General features: G+C 35.4%; 1 protein-coding gene across 1 annotated transcript in view; it reads left to right on the top strand.

The window, feature by feature from the left end:
• Nucleotides 1–13982, top strand: part of HHIP (hedgehog interacting protein) — a 73560-nt gene extending 59578 nt beyond the window's left edge. The window contains exons 12-13 of the mRNA XM_026087533.1: nt 10038–10186; nt 12820–13982. Coding sequence (XP_025943318.1) covers nt 10038–10186; nt 12820–13013 — 343 coding nt within the window. The 3' untranslated portion in view covers nt 13014–13982. The remainder of the gene's footprint in view (nt 1–10037; nt 10187–12819) is intronic.
• The last annotated feature ends 556 nt before the right edge of the window (nt 13983–14538 follow it).

Here is a 14538-nt window from a genome sequence, read left to right as displayed (position 1 = left end):
TTCTTGAGATATGATCATCTTTAAGTTCTTTGCAAGGCAGGTACTGCTACGAAAATATTAGGGAAGCCGGAAAGACTGCACAAAGCCAGTCCCCTACACAGCCCATTGCCCCCAGGAGCAATAAGAAAAGGTGACTAGCAGACACTCACGTTAGCTGGAGAAATACCATTTCCTTCACGGTGGAACATGCTGCTCTATCAGACCAAGCCCGTAAAGCTACTGCATCCATCCTGCAAGAGCATCAGAAATTAACACAAAATGAAAGGGGCAACAGAAATTAAATTGGTTGTATTAATTACTTTGACCCCATCATCTTCTACAAAAGCAACCTAAGAATTCCTATCTGCCTATTTGTGCAGGACCTACTTCAGCAAGCTTCCCCATTTGCATCGTAGTTAGGCTTCCATTTTTGGCTTTGCTGTTGACTGTTTAAGAGAGTAATTTATTTTCTTGTCAGAATTTAAATTCAAAAAATTGTTATTGGGACAACATGTGAATTCAATAATAAACTCATGAAATTGGAAGCATGCTGTACTCTAAGTTACAGTAAAGTTTCAGTGATTTATAATTATACTACCCAGACCTACGGCAATTAATTTGGAAGCAGATGTTACTGCAGGTTACTGCAGTCTGTCAGTCAAGGTTCTTATGTGTGTTTTRTTTATGCTTTCTGGTATTAAAAACATTTTTGTAGAACAAAACTTGCATTCTTATTTGGATTGTTTAGTCTGTTCGTGTATGGTTTTAAGTGAATTTTACACCTTAAATCCACTATTAGTATCTAATTACATGGGGCTGCCTTGTTTGACCTTGGCTTTTTGTTCTTGTTACCTCTTCCAGTAGGGTGGTCTTCAGCTGACATACCTGAAAGGCCAGACCTCCCATTGCTGCACTCACGGTTGGCTGTTTTCATGTATGGAAAAGGGTCAAGACTGTGTTTGGTTACTGGTGAAAGTAACCAGAAAACTATAGAATTCTCTTTGTAAATTGGCACACATTTGAAATTAAACAGACTCTGGCAAAGGGATATAGTTTTCCATAACATGTTATAGAAACATAGGATAATTTTCATTCAGGCAAAGTTTTGAGTTTTGTTTTGTTTTTCAATCTCATACCATTGCTGTTTTTTAGGGGAAAGATACTCAGTTACTTGTACACAAGAGCACTGCAACTCTATTTCATGCTAATTTCACATTACATATGTCAACAATTTAAAAATTCCATGCCTTTGGCAAATGCTCATGTAAAGCTTTATTAACAAAACATTATTTGTTATCACATACTAATATTTTTTGCATACTAATATTTTGTTGCTCCTTTTAGTGTCTTCCCCATGGTAGGTGCCTTACAAATATATCAAATAAAGATGTAAACCCTAGCACAGTGAACTTTAYAGAACACAAAATAAGGATGCTACAGGTGGACTGTGAGCATCAGATATAAATAAAGTCATCAAGGTATTGATTTGTCACAACTTAAAAATTCACTGCTTACTAAAAAGCTTGGTGATGAGTGGACCCAGGCAGACTAATCTATTTGCAGAGACAACCTTGCACGTATGGAGCAGTGTAAAACAACCCAAATTCAAAAAACAGTCTTCTTGTGATAGTGGTAATTGGTAAACTGCTGCAAGTTTATGAAATTACTCTTTTATCCCAAATAATAAATATTACATGGAGATGCAGGATTTTGTTTCTTTAATCTTTGTAGAAAACTACTGTATCATCAAACTTGTTCTCAAAAATAACTGTGGCCATGAGTTCCTTGTCTCAAACACAACTTAAGAAAGAAGCCTACTACCTGGATATTGCCAAAGCTAGAAAAATTTTCCAAAAAATTGGCTTGTTAAAACTTTAGAAGATCAGAGGATGATGATTACAGAGAACCTTTTGCATGAATCTTCAACAATCAGTAATGGGAAGGTCCTGGCCTAAAAAATTCCTTCATATGTAATAAAAATGAGGTGTTAAACTGAGGTGGTGTTAGGACAAATGTATAAATATGATCAACACTGAGGATCTGAATCACTCCATCTCTAAGGCAGTTTGAATCATAGAATCCAAGGTACCACAGGAAACTTTTGTTCAGTTCCTCACCCCTCTAACATGTTTCCTAATACTTCATCTCATAACTAAAGAGCCTCTCATCATGACTACACACTTCAATAATCCTTTACTTCTTAACAAGGTTGTTGTAAGGAAACATTAGTACTTGGGACTTCTCAGAAAATGAAGTGATGAATCCCACAGAAAAATTAAAAACAGAATTTACAAACTAAATACGGGATGTGAGGTGCTACAAAATACACATATATTGCCTACTACCAAAACTGAGATGAGTGGGGAGTATCACAGCTAACAGCACATTTAGCTTTCAGCTTAGAGAAAATCTGGAAAATCTTAAGAGTTACAAACTCAATAAAACAGCATTAGGTAAATTCGTTTAAAGAGCAGGCAAAAGAAAAATTTACTAAGTTAAATTGCACCTCTGAAAATATATCCATTCTTTGGGATATATCAAAAAATATAATGTATAATATAATGAGAAGGAAAGTACTTTCAAGCATGATAAACTAATGAGGAAATAGAGGATAAAAGAGGAAAGACGTATTTTTTCAGATAAATGTAGTGTTAGTGGGGTGTCCCAAAGACCAATGCAAAAACTAGCATTTTTAAAATAGTCTTTGTGACTCATATATTTTCTTTTCATATATTTTTTCTCTCTCTCTGTTTCAACAAATATATACCAGTATCAATTACAAGCACATTTGTATGCACATAGAAAAAAATGGTAAATAGTGATACAGAAACTGTATAAGCCCAAATTAAAATAACCGAGAAAATAGGAGAAATACCTRCTAGAACAGAAAAAGTAGTGCTTTTGTAGTAAGGTAAGAGGAGCAAATCAGCTGTTGGCAGTGTTAAAAAAATGCATATTTAAGCAATAAATATCTGTTGATAGGTTCGTATCAACTGTAATTTAAACATTATTACAAGCCCTTCCATGAAAGCCATGTTTCAAAAGACAGGGACAGACCAAGAAGTAAAGTAAGAAAATAAACTTTGGAAGGTGGCAGAACAGTCATAATGTGGCTTTGTAAGGCTCATTTTGGAACGCTTATGTTATGTTCACTTTTATCTCTACACAAGTTATAAATAAAATGAGATTCAGAGAAGAATACTAAAAGTGAAAGATGATGCAAAGGACTTCCATTTAAAAGATGAGAATAAAACCAGATTGCTCAGAAAAGTTTAAAGGAGGACTGTCCTGCACTGCTGTATCCCCTGTGAAGTTTGAATTGTTTGCCACTGTCTGGATCGTGATTCCAAACCCCGTGAATTTGGGATACTGTGTTTGGAACCAGTATGGCTCACTGTGACTAGCAGTTAACTTGTACAATAGAGAATAGAGCTTAATTAAATGACCTTGCATATGTTAGAAGAATAATCCCTCCTCTTCTCCATATGCATAACACTTTATAGATCTGGATTTCAATATGTTTTGTATCAACAGCCAGAATAGCTGCTTTCAGTTGGAGTGAAACTTGAACTCGATTCAAACCATCTCACTCCTCTTTCATGACCCTCCAAAGTATGTAATTCCTCTTATCATCCTTTCCATCATCACCATCTGGGATTTCCACTATCAGAGAATATTTCCAAACAGATTTATTTCAAACCTTAGGGGACTACATCTAGGTTATTTCTCATTTTTACCTTCTTCAGGCTCTTTTCAAGAACCTTGGTGATTTTTGGTACGACAGACAAGAGTTTGACAGGAAGGTATAAGAAGAGCATTTATGAAAGTGTAGCCTTCCTGAAGACTTCAGTTACAGTGGGAATGGAAACTCAGAAACATGCACTGTTAGCCTAATCTGCATAACGATATTCAGTTCTGGTGGGTTATAGATATATTCTGAAGCTACTACTTAAAATTGTCCATGGAATGAATCATTTTTGTTGGTGAATGCTCTCACCAACCCAGGTGGGCCATATTTCTTTCTTTCTGCTCAGARAGTTACTATCCCTTAAGTCATTTCAGGGAATGAAAAGCCAGAATTAATGTCTAATTATGTTTAGTTTAGCCTTAGCATGCAAAATTCTTATCTCATTTACCTACCCACATGCAGTTACTATTCCCATAAGAGACACTAAAGAGAAATTAGAGCTTTTTGTGAATACCAGTCTAGAGAGTTTCACTTTACAGAAGTACTTCACAAAAACCCCTTTGTAACCACGATGGAAAAACCTGAGGATTTTTTTAATCACATCACAGCTCATGGACTGTAAAAGTTTTTGTTTTTGTTTTTCATTTTCTGAGTCTTTCTAGCATTGGTTATTAAAGAGTTTTCACTTTTTCTCACTTTATAAGGAAAAAACAGCTCAGTTGATCTTTTACTTATTTTCTGGAGCCTGCAGGAAGCCTCTGCCACCCTAAAGAAAGTCATACATAATAGAGCAGCTTTAGCCCAGTAAGCCAGTCTTTCCCAATTCATCAGTCAAAGTGTTATGCAAGTGGCCCCCTAAATTGATAAATTCCCACAGTGCCTGTTGACCCAGCTGCCAAGTGCTCATGCAGCAGGTGTTGTTTTCATGACCACCCTGACAGTAATACAAACTGTTTAGCAGTTGCATTGACCTCTTAGCTATTAACATTGATACAGGCTTCACTAGGGACTAGTTTTCAAACATGACAGAATTTCTTAAGACGAGAGGTCATGAACAAGTATACCATATAAGAATGAATTTGATATGCTGCTGAGTTTAAATCTTAAAAGCTGTGAGTTTTTTCCACATTATTCCCATGTAGTAAATCTGGAGACAAGTAACGAGCTTTTGGCATCTCTCCCAGGACTAAAGGTATACTTTTTAATTTTAGAAACTGTACCTGAAGAGATGCTATATTTATTCTGTGACAAGTAGTAAATTACAGTGACACAAAATTATTTTTTTCTTGAAATTTTCCCTTATACAGGAAAAAAAAGTAACACACACATTGTGGTGGTATACTTGAGCATCATTTTAATACTGAATATCTTGTATGCAGCTAATTGAAGTATAATACTCTTTCCATGTATTTTGTACCACAATCAGGATTTCTGTGGCCATGTCTCTTGCTTGAATTTGAACATTTATAGGAATTTTGCATGGGTTTTTTTTTCACTTTAGCAGGAAAGTATAAATTTTTAATATTGTGTCACAAGCATGATGAGAGGAATTTTGTGTTCTGTTCAGTACCATTATATTATGGCTGAATTCAACCCTTCATTTGCATTGATTTATGTATGCCTGAGAAACAGGCCAGTGCATACAGCAACTAAATCACTCTGTGCATTCAGTGGAAGTGAGGAAAGATGTACTAAAGATAGCATGAAATGCTAAGAAGCTATATGATGAATTTTGATCTATTAAAGCATGTCATATTTTGGTATGCCTTAACTCATCTTAACTAACAGTAGAGGCTACTTTTTGATACCAACTATAGTAAGGTAGTAAAAATTATTTTACACATTGTACAGTCAAGAATTCTCCGTTTACTGAGCCTGTTGGTGCAGGGACCCAGGAAGGGCCCCAATCCCCGCCCCCCCCCACTTTTGCTCTGTGTTCCATACATCTAGAGTTGTCACACAGCTCCATGAAAGCATGTTTTAACAAGCAAGATATACTGTACTGTACTGTATACATGAACAGCTCTTTAAGATAACTAGAATTGTACAGACCATATAAATAGTCATTATCAGCTGCATTTTTGGCTGACTTACTGCAGGCCAAATACTGCTTACTGTAAGAGTAATCAAGCTGTGCCCTTGAGAGTTTTATAGATTGAGGAAGACAAAAAATTTCTCTCCGGCCCATAGTGTGGCTACATCTATTCCCCTCCATTTTGCACATCAAGAGACACAGTGAAGCACCAGTTATATAAACAAAATCATACACTTGTGTAAGTGCTGCAAAGATCAAGTCCCAACAGTCAGTTTCAAGACTTACTTTATCTTGGTGAGATTCAGTTCAAGCACTTACACTGAGCCAGAAAATTTCCACCCCTTAAAGCCCTAAGAATGCAAAATAAAGTGTTTGGGGCAGGGACTTTTTCCTATTATGTGTCTGTGCCACAACAGCATTCAAATCCTGAGAAAGAAGTGCGTGCGTCTTCTCCCATAATACAAATTGGGGAAAACAGGGTTTTTTTTCACACACTAAAAGGACTCTGCTGCAGCTGCATTTGTATTACTCTCGTCCCAAGGCACTCTGCCAACCAGAATTTTTTCCATCTTTGTTTCTACTCCACCCCACCATTAATAAATATTATCCAAGGCTGAGGAGTGCAATTTATTGATTGATGGTAGAATAAAAGGCAAGGTTATATTCACAAGTACCAAGAGCTTTAGGAAGCTTTAAATCATAAAAAGAGACCAGCCATGCTTTGGTGGATACAAAAAAGTATGATTTCTTTCTCCCTAACTAAATACTAATAAAAAAGAACCTAACACTCCAGCGCTATCATAGACAATTACTATACATCTCTTAAGAAAAATAAATCATTATCTTTACAAATAATATATTTATGTGACTTGTGAGGTCATTCTTTGCTAAAGATTTGCCTCTGGAGCTCTTTTCCAAGAGATGCTCCAGATGAGAAAAAGAGAAGACTCCCATTTAAAGTAACTTGAAAGAAATGGGCTTTAACAGAGACAGTCTAGCTGTGAACATAGAAAGTTGCCTCCTACACAGATGGCTATAAAGAAATCAAGTCAAGTTTAGATCTCTTCCTTTGCAGAGCTAGGAATTAGAACACATATCTTTTTACTTTAAATCTAAACAAGTCTCCTATGAAAATCACTGAGACAGCAGCTCTGGGATTTCACATATCGTTTTGTGGAACTTTTCAAAACAACATTGCCTGTGGATCTCGCACATAGTTTGTAAGTCTACAAACTTACCTAACCCGATCATATATAATGCATTCATTACTACAGAAATGGAATTCCTTAGAGCTCCAAAAAATAATGCATTACATTTAAAAGACAGCTGTGGAAATACGTAAACACAAAAACTGAAAGGGTTTCTCATGTGATATGTGAAAGGTGTCAAAACATGTTTCAAAGCCCCTAAATAATACAGGAGCTTAAGTATGATTCTCAGAAGTGCTTTCGAAATCAGAAGTTGGTGCCACACCAAATGATGTATCTGCACATTCCTTCTATCCTTAACATCATTAGGGAACCAGCTCTTCTGAATGGATGTTTAAAAAATCATGTTAGCAATTAAGACTGAGAAATTGCTAGGGTGAAACAAACCAGTGGTCCTGTAATCCGCTCTGCTTCAAAGAAAAATGCAAGAAAATCTGTAATGTAGCATTAACAAACTGCATGGCAGAATGGGGGGAAAAATGCAAGCCCAGTCAGCTAGTGAAGGGCTTCTAGGACATTAGGTATGAAATCTTACTCTTCTTAGAAACCTTTACCCTAGCTAATATTACTTTGAACAGCCCCATTGTACACAGAAATATCTTTTCAAAATCCTACTAGAACATGGGCTTCACTGATACCTTAGAAGGCATGGGTTCAACTAGTTAATTTTATTCTCTTGAGTTTAATTTTTTTCTTCAATATTTTGTCTTCTTATGTTGAAATGGGAGATAGAAAAGAATGCCTCATTTTTCTCCTCTTTTTCCTGCCATTGTTTTCCATACCTCCATCATACTCCTTCTTTCTCATACTCCAAAGCCTGTCCAAATCTTTTCTTTTTCTCCACACAGGAACATCTATCTAGAATTTTAGTAACTTCCATTTTGATAGGGTAATCAGTGTACAAGTTGCTATTCCAGCTATTTGCATATAATAGGGTTTTTAATACTGATGTCAGTATAATGAAAAATGTTATTTTCTGTTCTATTCTCACTACATCATAAAATTTTGTTTTGTTTTGTTTTGTTTGGATTCTAGCTGGACACTTAGCCAAGTTTTAAGTAAGTTCTCCATGAAACTATTACAATTTTTTTCCTGCAAATTTCAAACTTAGGAAACTATGGCAGTAGTTCAAATTATTTCCTTGAGAATGAATTATTTTGTATTTGTCACTAATTAATTTAATTTGCCATCATACTCCTATTCAATGACTTGTTTAGATCTCTTGGGAATTCCTGACACGCTTGTCTCAAGTTATTCCTGTGCAATTAAACCCACCACAGAGACAAAATATGGTACCTGCAGCAGGTACCTGTAGCCTTGTGGGAATCCTATCATTCTCTAGCTGCAAAATTCAAAAAGCAAATAAAATCAGTAGTCAGTATGGTGAAATGCAACTGAATTAAAATATATGTAAAAATGTTTTTAAGTTGCATCAACAGTTAAGGCAGAAAACACTACAGTTATTTCTTTGTTAAGGCACATAATACTGTGCTTTGTAAATAAAAAGTCTACTGGAAATCCAAAATATTTTGTAGGGATTGACATAAAAATTGCATTACATAAGACCTGACACCAAAAAGTTCCCCAGTACAGTATCAGAAGTATACTTTCAGCTAGTTAAACTTGAATTTCCTTCAGGTATACTATTCCCTTAAATAAGCACCCAAACGTACATTCCAAATATGATTTCACAAAAAAACAGAAATTAAAAATCTGCAATATCAAACTATATTTGTAGATGGAGGCAAAATCCTTATGCATGTCATAGTGTATGACATAAAACTTGCTGTTCAGATTATTATTTTCAGGATACAATTGGAAATATAAAAGTCAGTTAGAAAAGCCAAAAGATACAAGCAAAAAATACCATCAGATTCTGGATTGAATTATTTGTGCTCTCTGAAGAAAAGCTATACATTCAGTAGAATTTAGCATGTCTTATAGTGAGTTCTTAAATAAACAAAACATGAAAAAAGAAATGCTTTAATTTTATGTTTTCAAGACATACACTGAATACCACATACCACAATAGGAGCAATGTTTAGATCAAATGATTAAAAATCTAAGATGTTGTACTTTATACATTTTATGTGTACATATGTACACATATTTACTGAACAAAAGTCTCTCAAATTGGAGAATTCCCCACAAAAGGATACTAGTAAAACTTATGACTCTAACTCCAGCATATTACGGACTTTTCCTCCACCCATCTTTCAAAGATATCAGCATAGTATTCAATTTCTTCATTTTTTAATTTTAACATTTCCAAATGGCAAGGGGAGAAGATAAACTCTGCAGTTTGGCTGGAGTTAAACAATTCCATTCTCTGATGGACAAATGAGAAAATGAAGTCTAGAACCAAGGAGTTCTTTCTTGCAGAGAATATCATTTTTCATTCAAGTCCGGTGCTTAGTTCACTTAACTTTGCCATGGAAGCAAGATAGCTTTTCAGGTTTATTAAAATCTACTTAGCGTCTAGCTGGATGAAATTATTCTCTTGAGCTCCATCAGAAATCTCTTCATAGGCAATTCAGTCCTTGAGCTCTGGAGATGTATGCTATCTGTGATACACTCTTCAGCAAGCTATTTTCCCCAGCTTCAACCTTCAAGAAGTCTCAGGGACTATTATTTAATTTTGTAAAAGACCTCCAAAGTTATAGGAAAGAATAGTAGACTGTATTGTATTTTTCTGTAATGTAACATGCCATCTCTATTTTTCTGGTGGTTTTGAGAAAACACCAGTCCTGGAAGAGAGATTTCTCCCATTGATACCATAAAAGAGAATCAGGCAGGCTTTTAGTCAAAAAAAAACAAAGTTTGCATTCTATGTTCATTGTCAGTGTCCTTCTAAATATAAGAAAATGCATGTGCTACAAGATAAAGTACTTCAAAATTTCATTTGAGAACATTTGTACAACCCTCATATTAAAAGAGATGTGGGTGTTTCTTATTGTATACATATACTTTCTGTGCAAAAAAGCTGTACACATTCCTGCAGCATCCACTTTAAACAGCCTTAATAATAATGAGTGAAAATTCCAACTTTGTATTTCATGTGTGAAAGCAGTTTTTCTCCTTGACTCTTACTTTTAATGATATGTTTGGTTCGTATATTTTTATACAGACCTTTAGTCCCTGAAGAATGCAAAAGAACAGCTCAGTCTGCACAGACACTGACATCTGAATGCTCGAGGCACTGTCGGAATGGGCACTGCACTCCCACAGGAAAATGCTGCTGTAATCAAGGCTGGGAAGGAGAGTTCTGCAGAACTGGTTCGTATATAGATTCATGGCAACAAGTGAAAAAAGCAAAGACATGTCATAAGCTTACTTTTAATAATTTGCTGAGAGAAATTCTCAATATGTGTCATTGACCATTAGTTTTAAAACACCATAAAAGAGATACTGATCTCACGAGTAGTGGGTGCAGAATTTAGATGAATACAATAAGTGACAGTTAAAAACAAAATATCTATTACAATGTGAACCATTACAGAATGCAGTTAAGTAGTATGGCAGACAACAGTACTCTTATTTTTTCACCCTTATTGTAAAATAAAAGGAAATACATATTCAGTGTCCATACATTCAGCTCACTTGTGCAATATCATTATTGTCTGTGTCAGATAGGAGTACCCAGTCAAGAAAGATTATTAAATCAGATCTGCAGGTTATTATTTTGCRTATTTTGGACTTTGTGAATTTAATGTGGCTATTTTAGTTTTGATACCTACTTATTTTTGATCCTACAAAATAAGATGACTCCAATTTGTTAAAGAGAATTCTGTATACAACTTACACAAACCAGTTAATAATCAGAAAATTATAATCCGTCATAATTACTCAAGATGCTTTTATTAAACCCTATCTTGTTGCCATAACATATCCTTTAAAAGTCACTTGAATAAGTGACTGTGATTAAACTTGATGTTGGGTATGCCACCAAAGGGTTGAGATGAATGAATAAATGACCTTGCATGCCACAGCTGTGCTCTCAGTGTCTCACAGAGGCTGTGGTTATGTCTGTGCTGTATAATTCAGGCTTATATCCTGCAAGCCTGGGTACCAGAAACTGCTATTTATGTATCAGCACAGTCTTCTGACTGAGCGTATTAGCTCAGCTAGTTTGACCAGATGCCTGTACAATGAAAAAAGATACCTAAGATACCACCTAATGGCAGTAGAACTCTAAATAGGAAAAGAATTATGGAATAAGATAGAACAAAGATCACAGGATGGGTCATAGGATAATTCAAAAGTTGGAAGGGCCTTCAGGAGTGCCCTGCTGAATCAGAGTCAGCTACAAGGTCAGACCAGACTTTACCCAGTGAACTTCACCCTTCCTTATAGACTAGAATCCAAATTTCAGTAACCTTAGAATTCTTACTGATGAGCAGAAGTGACTTAGTTTGGAACAAAACCCCAGTTTACAGTCCCTTAAATTTAGGGCTGTAAACTGCTGAGGTTCATGAGCTGACCATCACACAGCTCAGCTATCTGTGCAGCAAAAGCAGCTTGGAGAAATGGATGAGGTAATTTGGTCAGGCATCCCAACCTCAGTTGTCCCCACCTGTCAATCAGAGATTCCCTAGATTTAGAGAATGAGGTCCACTCTACAGCCCTTGCCCAGGTGGCATGCAAAGTAAAAAAAGTCTCCAGTGTGAACATAAATGTATCTTGAATAATCTATTTTGTTTAAAAAATTACAGCTGTATGATAAGAGTTTGATATATGTAACATGCAAGAAATCTACAGAAAGATATTTAGACTGAGGATCTCTCTTCACTGTATCCCCCACAGCACTTAACAGAGATATTCTAAGTTTTATAGTTTAAATAAGAAAAAGTATTTATGAGGCATCAGTTTCCTTCTAAGGTAATTAAGAAACTCATAAATAAAATCAAGAAAATTCATTTTATATAGTATATTAGAAATCTCTGTAAATATATATTACAGTTCTCTTGTATGAGATAACACCGAACAGCAAAATGTCTGCAAAAAGAAAGATACATTGTTTTTATCACAGTGCAATGACTCTAAGCCAGAAGAAAATTCTTCCACAACTGAAGTTATTCATTATTGGTGTTACTAACACTGGTGAGAATTTAATATAGTATTTAAATTTCAAAAACTTAAGAAAGCTGAGTAAGCTAGAACTCTATTGGTTTATTGTCAGGCATCTATTAAAGAGATAGGGAAAGACTTTCAAACTTGCCTGACACAGGCTGTCTAAAAAATACCCTGGTCCTTTTTKTTAAAGGGGATTCAATTTTGTTCCAGGCTTAAATGATTTAGGAGCCAAAGGGCTGCATCTGTGTGGTCAATCGCAGACTGCTCTGCTGACGAAATGTGCTTCTGTAATGTACAACTCTGCATGTGCAAATCAGTCTACCTGAGATGTAGGACTTGCTAGCTTGGACGTGGTCAGGTGCTAAGCTGTCTCAGCAACTTCATGACGTTTTGACTTACCAGCAGAAAGAATGAGATGAGGCAGACCACCACTGTCTAAAGCTCTGTCTACAGTCTAGTGCAGTCTGCCTCATTTTCAAATGATATGGGTATTTGGAGCCTAAAATCTTTTGAGTTGAGTCTTCCATGTACTCCAAAATCATACATGGTAATTGGATATTTTCCAGAATTTGCTATTTGAGTTTCATGGTCTGTCATGTATGATATTATACTGTTCTTTCAGCCATACAAAATCAGTTACTTCCTTCCTTTAAAACTTGAAAAAATATGCCTTCAGAACTTCTAATGTTTCATCCTATTTTGCTGTTTTTTAATTTATGCCCTTTCCCGTTATCAGTTTAGAAATGTAGTTCTCACCTCAATACATGTTGTACCTTTTCTGCTTCTCTGTGAGATTCTGAACATTAACGAGAATATTGCTGTTGTTTTACCCACAGCAAAATGTGACCCAGCCTGTCGACATGGAGGTGTCTGTGTAAGGCCTAATAAGTGCTTATGTAAAAAAGGCTATCTCGGCCCCCAGTGTGAACAAGTGGATAGAAACATCCGAAGAGTGACAAGGGCAGGTATTCTTGATCAGATCCTAGACATGACATCCTATTTGCTGGATCTAACCAGCTATATTGTATAGTTTCTGGGACTATTTGGAAACAACACTTTCAACGGGCATTTATTTTGAAATCTGCCATTTTTTAAAGACTGTTTTCCTGCAACAAATACCAGTGATTTGATTTACTTTATTAATTTAACTATAATATCCTGAAATGTGCAGATAAATTCTTTGCATGTGTGCAAATATTTCTGTACATCGGCACAGATGTATAGATATCCAATACATACACACATACACATGCACACACTCTCACAAATATGGTTTTGCAGCTAGTGCAATTTTTTATATATATTTCTTCATGAGAAATAGTTTACACAGCGATTCCACTGTAAAGCACATTTTCATCAAAGGACTTTCATGGTGTCATAATGGATTCTTTGACATCCCAGAAATCTTGTGTCTGTACCTATCTGATCATAGCAATAAGAGAGCAGTTTTGAAACATCACTCTATAAACTGCTGGATTTAATAAAATCCAGTTGTAATAATTTCTAAGGTAAAATGAGCTACATTGTGAGACAATATTTCAGAACTCCTTAATGCATTCCTACGTAGGCAATTCATTGTAAGATTGTAACCTTCACCTTCATCAATGTAACTCTATTACAGAATGTTATGCATTTCTTTATCTAGCATAGATGCAGAAATCGGGTTATCACAGCTTAATATCAAGACTGTTTCAAGTGTTTAATAATTAAATTATATTCACATATTTCAAAACCAGTCATCCTAGAAGGTCTGCTTTTTATCATATATTTTATTTAACAGTGGGCACTGGGTTCATGTTACATATTTATATTATTTTATTTTATTTTTATAATATAGACATCACCTAGATGAGACAGCTTTACCATGTCCTGTAAAATACTAAAGTTACATTTTTCACCAACTTAATTGGAAAGACAGGGAAAGAGAGAGCAAACACACTCTTTAATGTGTTGTGGATCTAATCTAGAAATGTATCCTTGTGTCAACTTCTATTCATTTATGACGCATGAAAAAGTAACCACCAACCAATCATAATAAAATTCCAGCATATCATAAAAATGTTTATAAAGTGATTTTCACTATAACAAGATGGTCCAGATTATACATGATTAGACTGCTACAGATTTCACACTGAATGGAACTTCACTGGAYGAAAGCTCACTTTAGCACATCTTGGCTGCGTAAGATATAACTTGTACAAAACGTTATATGACAATTATTGCCAAATATGGTTTTAAATGTAAATGTTCCTTGAAGAGCTAACATAAAATTGATTTTTTTGTAAATGTATCAATAAATATGGTGTACATGCTATAGTCAGGTTTTTTAAAGTATTAATATTCTAATTAGATGCATCTTCGGAAGTGGTGCCCTCTCATCTCCAGCTCTGTGACATTACTGGCAGTTCCTTTGTTCGCTGTTTACCAGCTATCAGACTTCTTTGCACTACCTGGCTTTTACAAAATCCTGCCTACGCAGAGAGAACAGAGTAGCCACAACGAACACACGCTGTAGTTGTACAAGCAGCTGCTCAAGCCTCCACAGTTTACAACGT

The sequence above is a fragment of the Apteryx rowi genome, unplaced genomic scaffold (assembly GCF_003343035.1).
Source record: "Apteryx rowi isolate R43461 unplaced genomic scaffold, aptRow1 scaffold_72, whole genome shotgun sequence".
Taxonomy (NCBI): Eukaryota; Metazoa; Chordata; class Aves; order Apterygiformes; family Apterygidae; genus Apteryx; species Apteryx rowi.
Note: the sequence above shows the minus strand (reverse complement) of the source record. Positions and strands in the feature narration are given on the sequence as shown.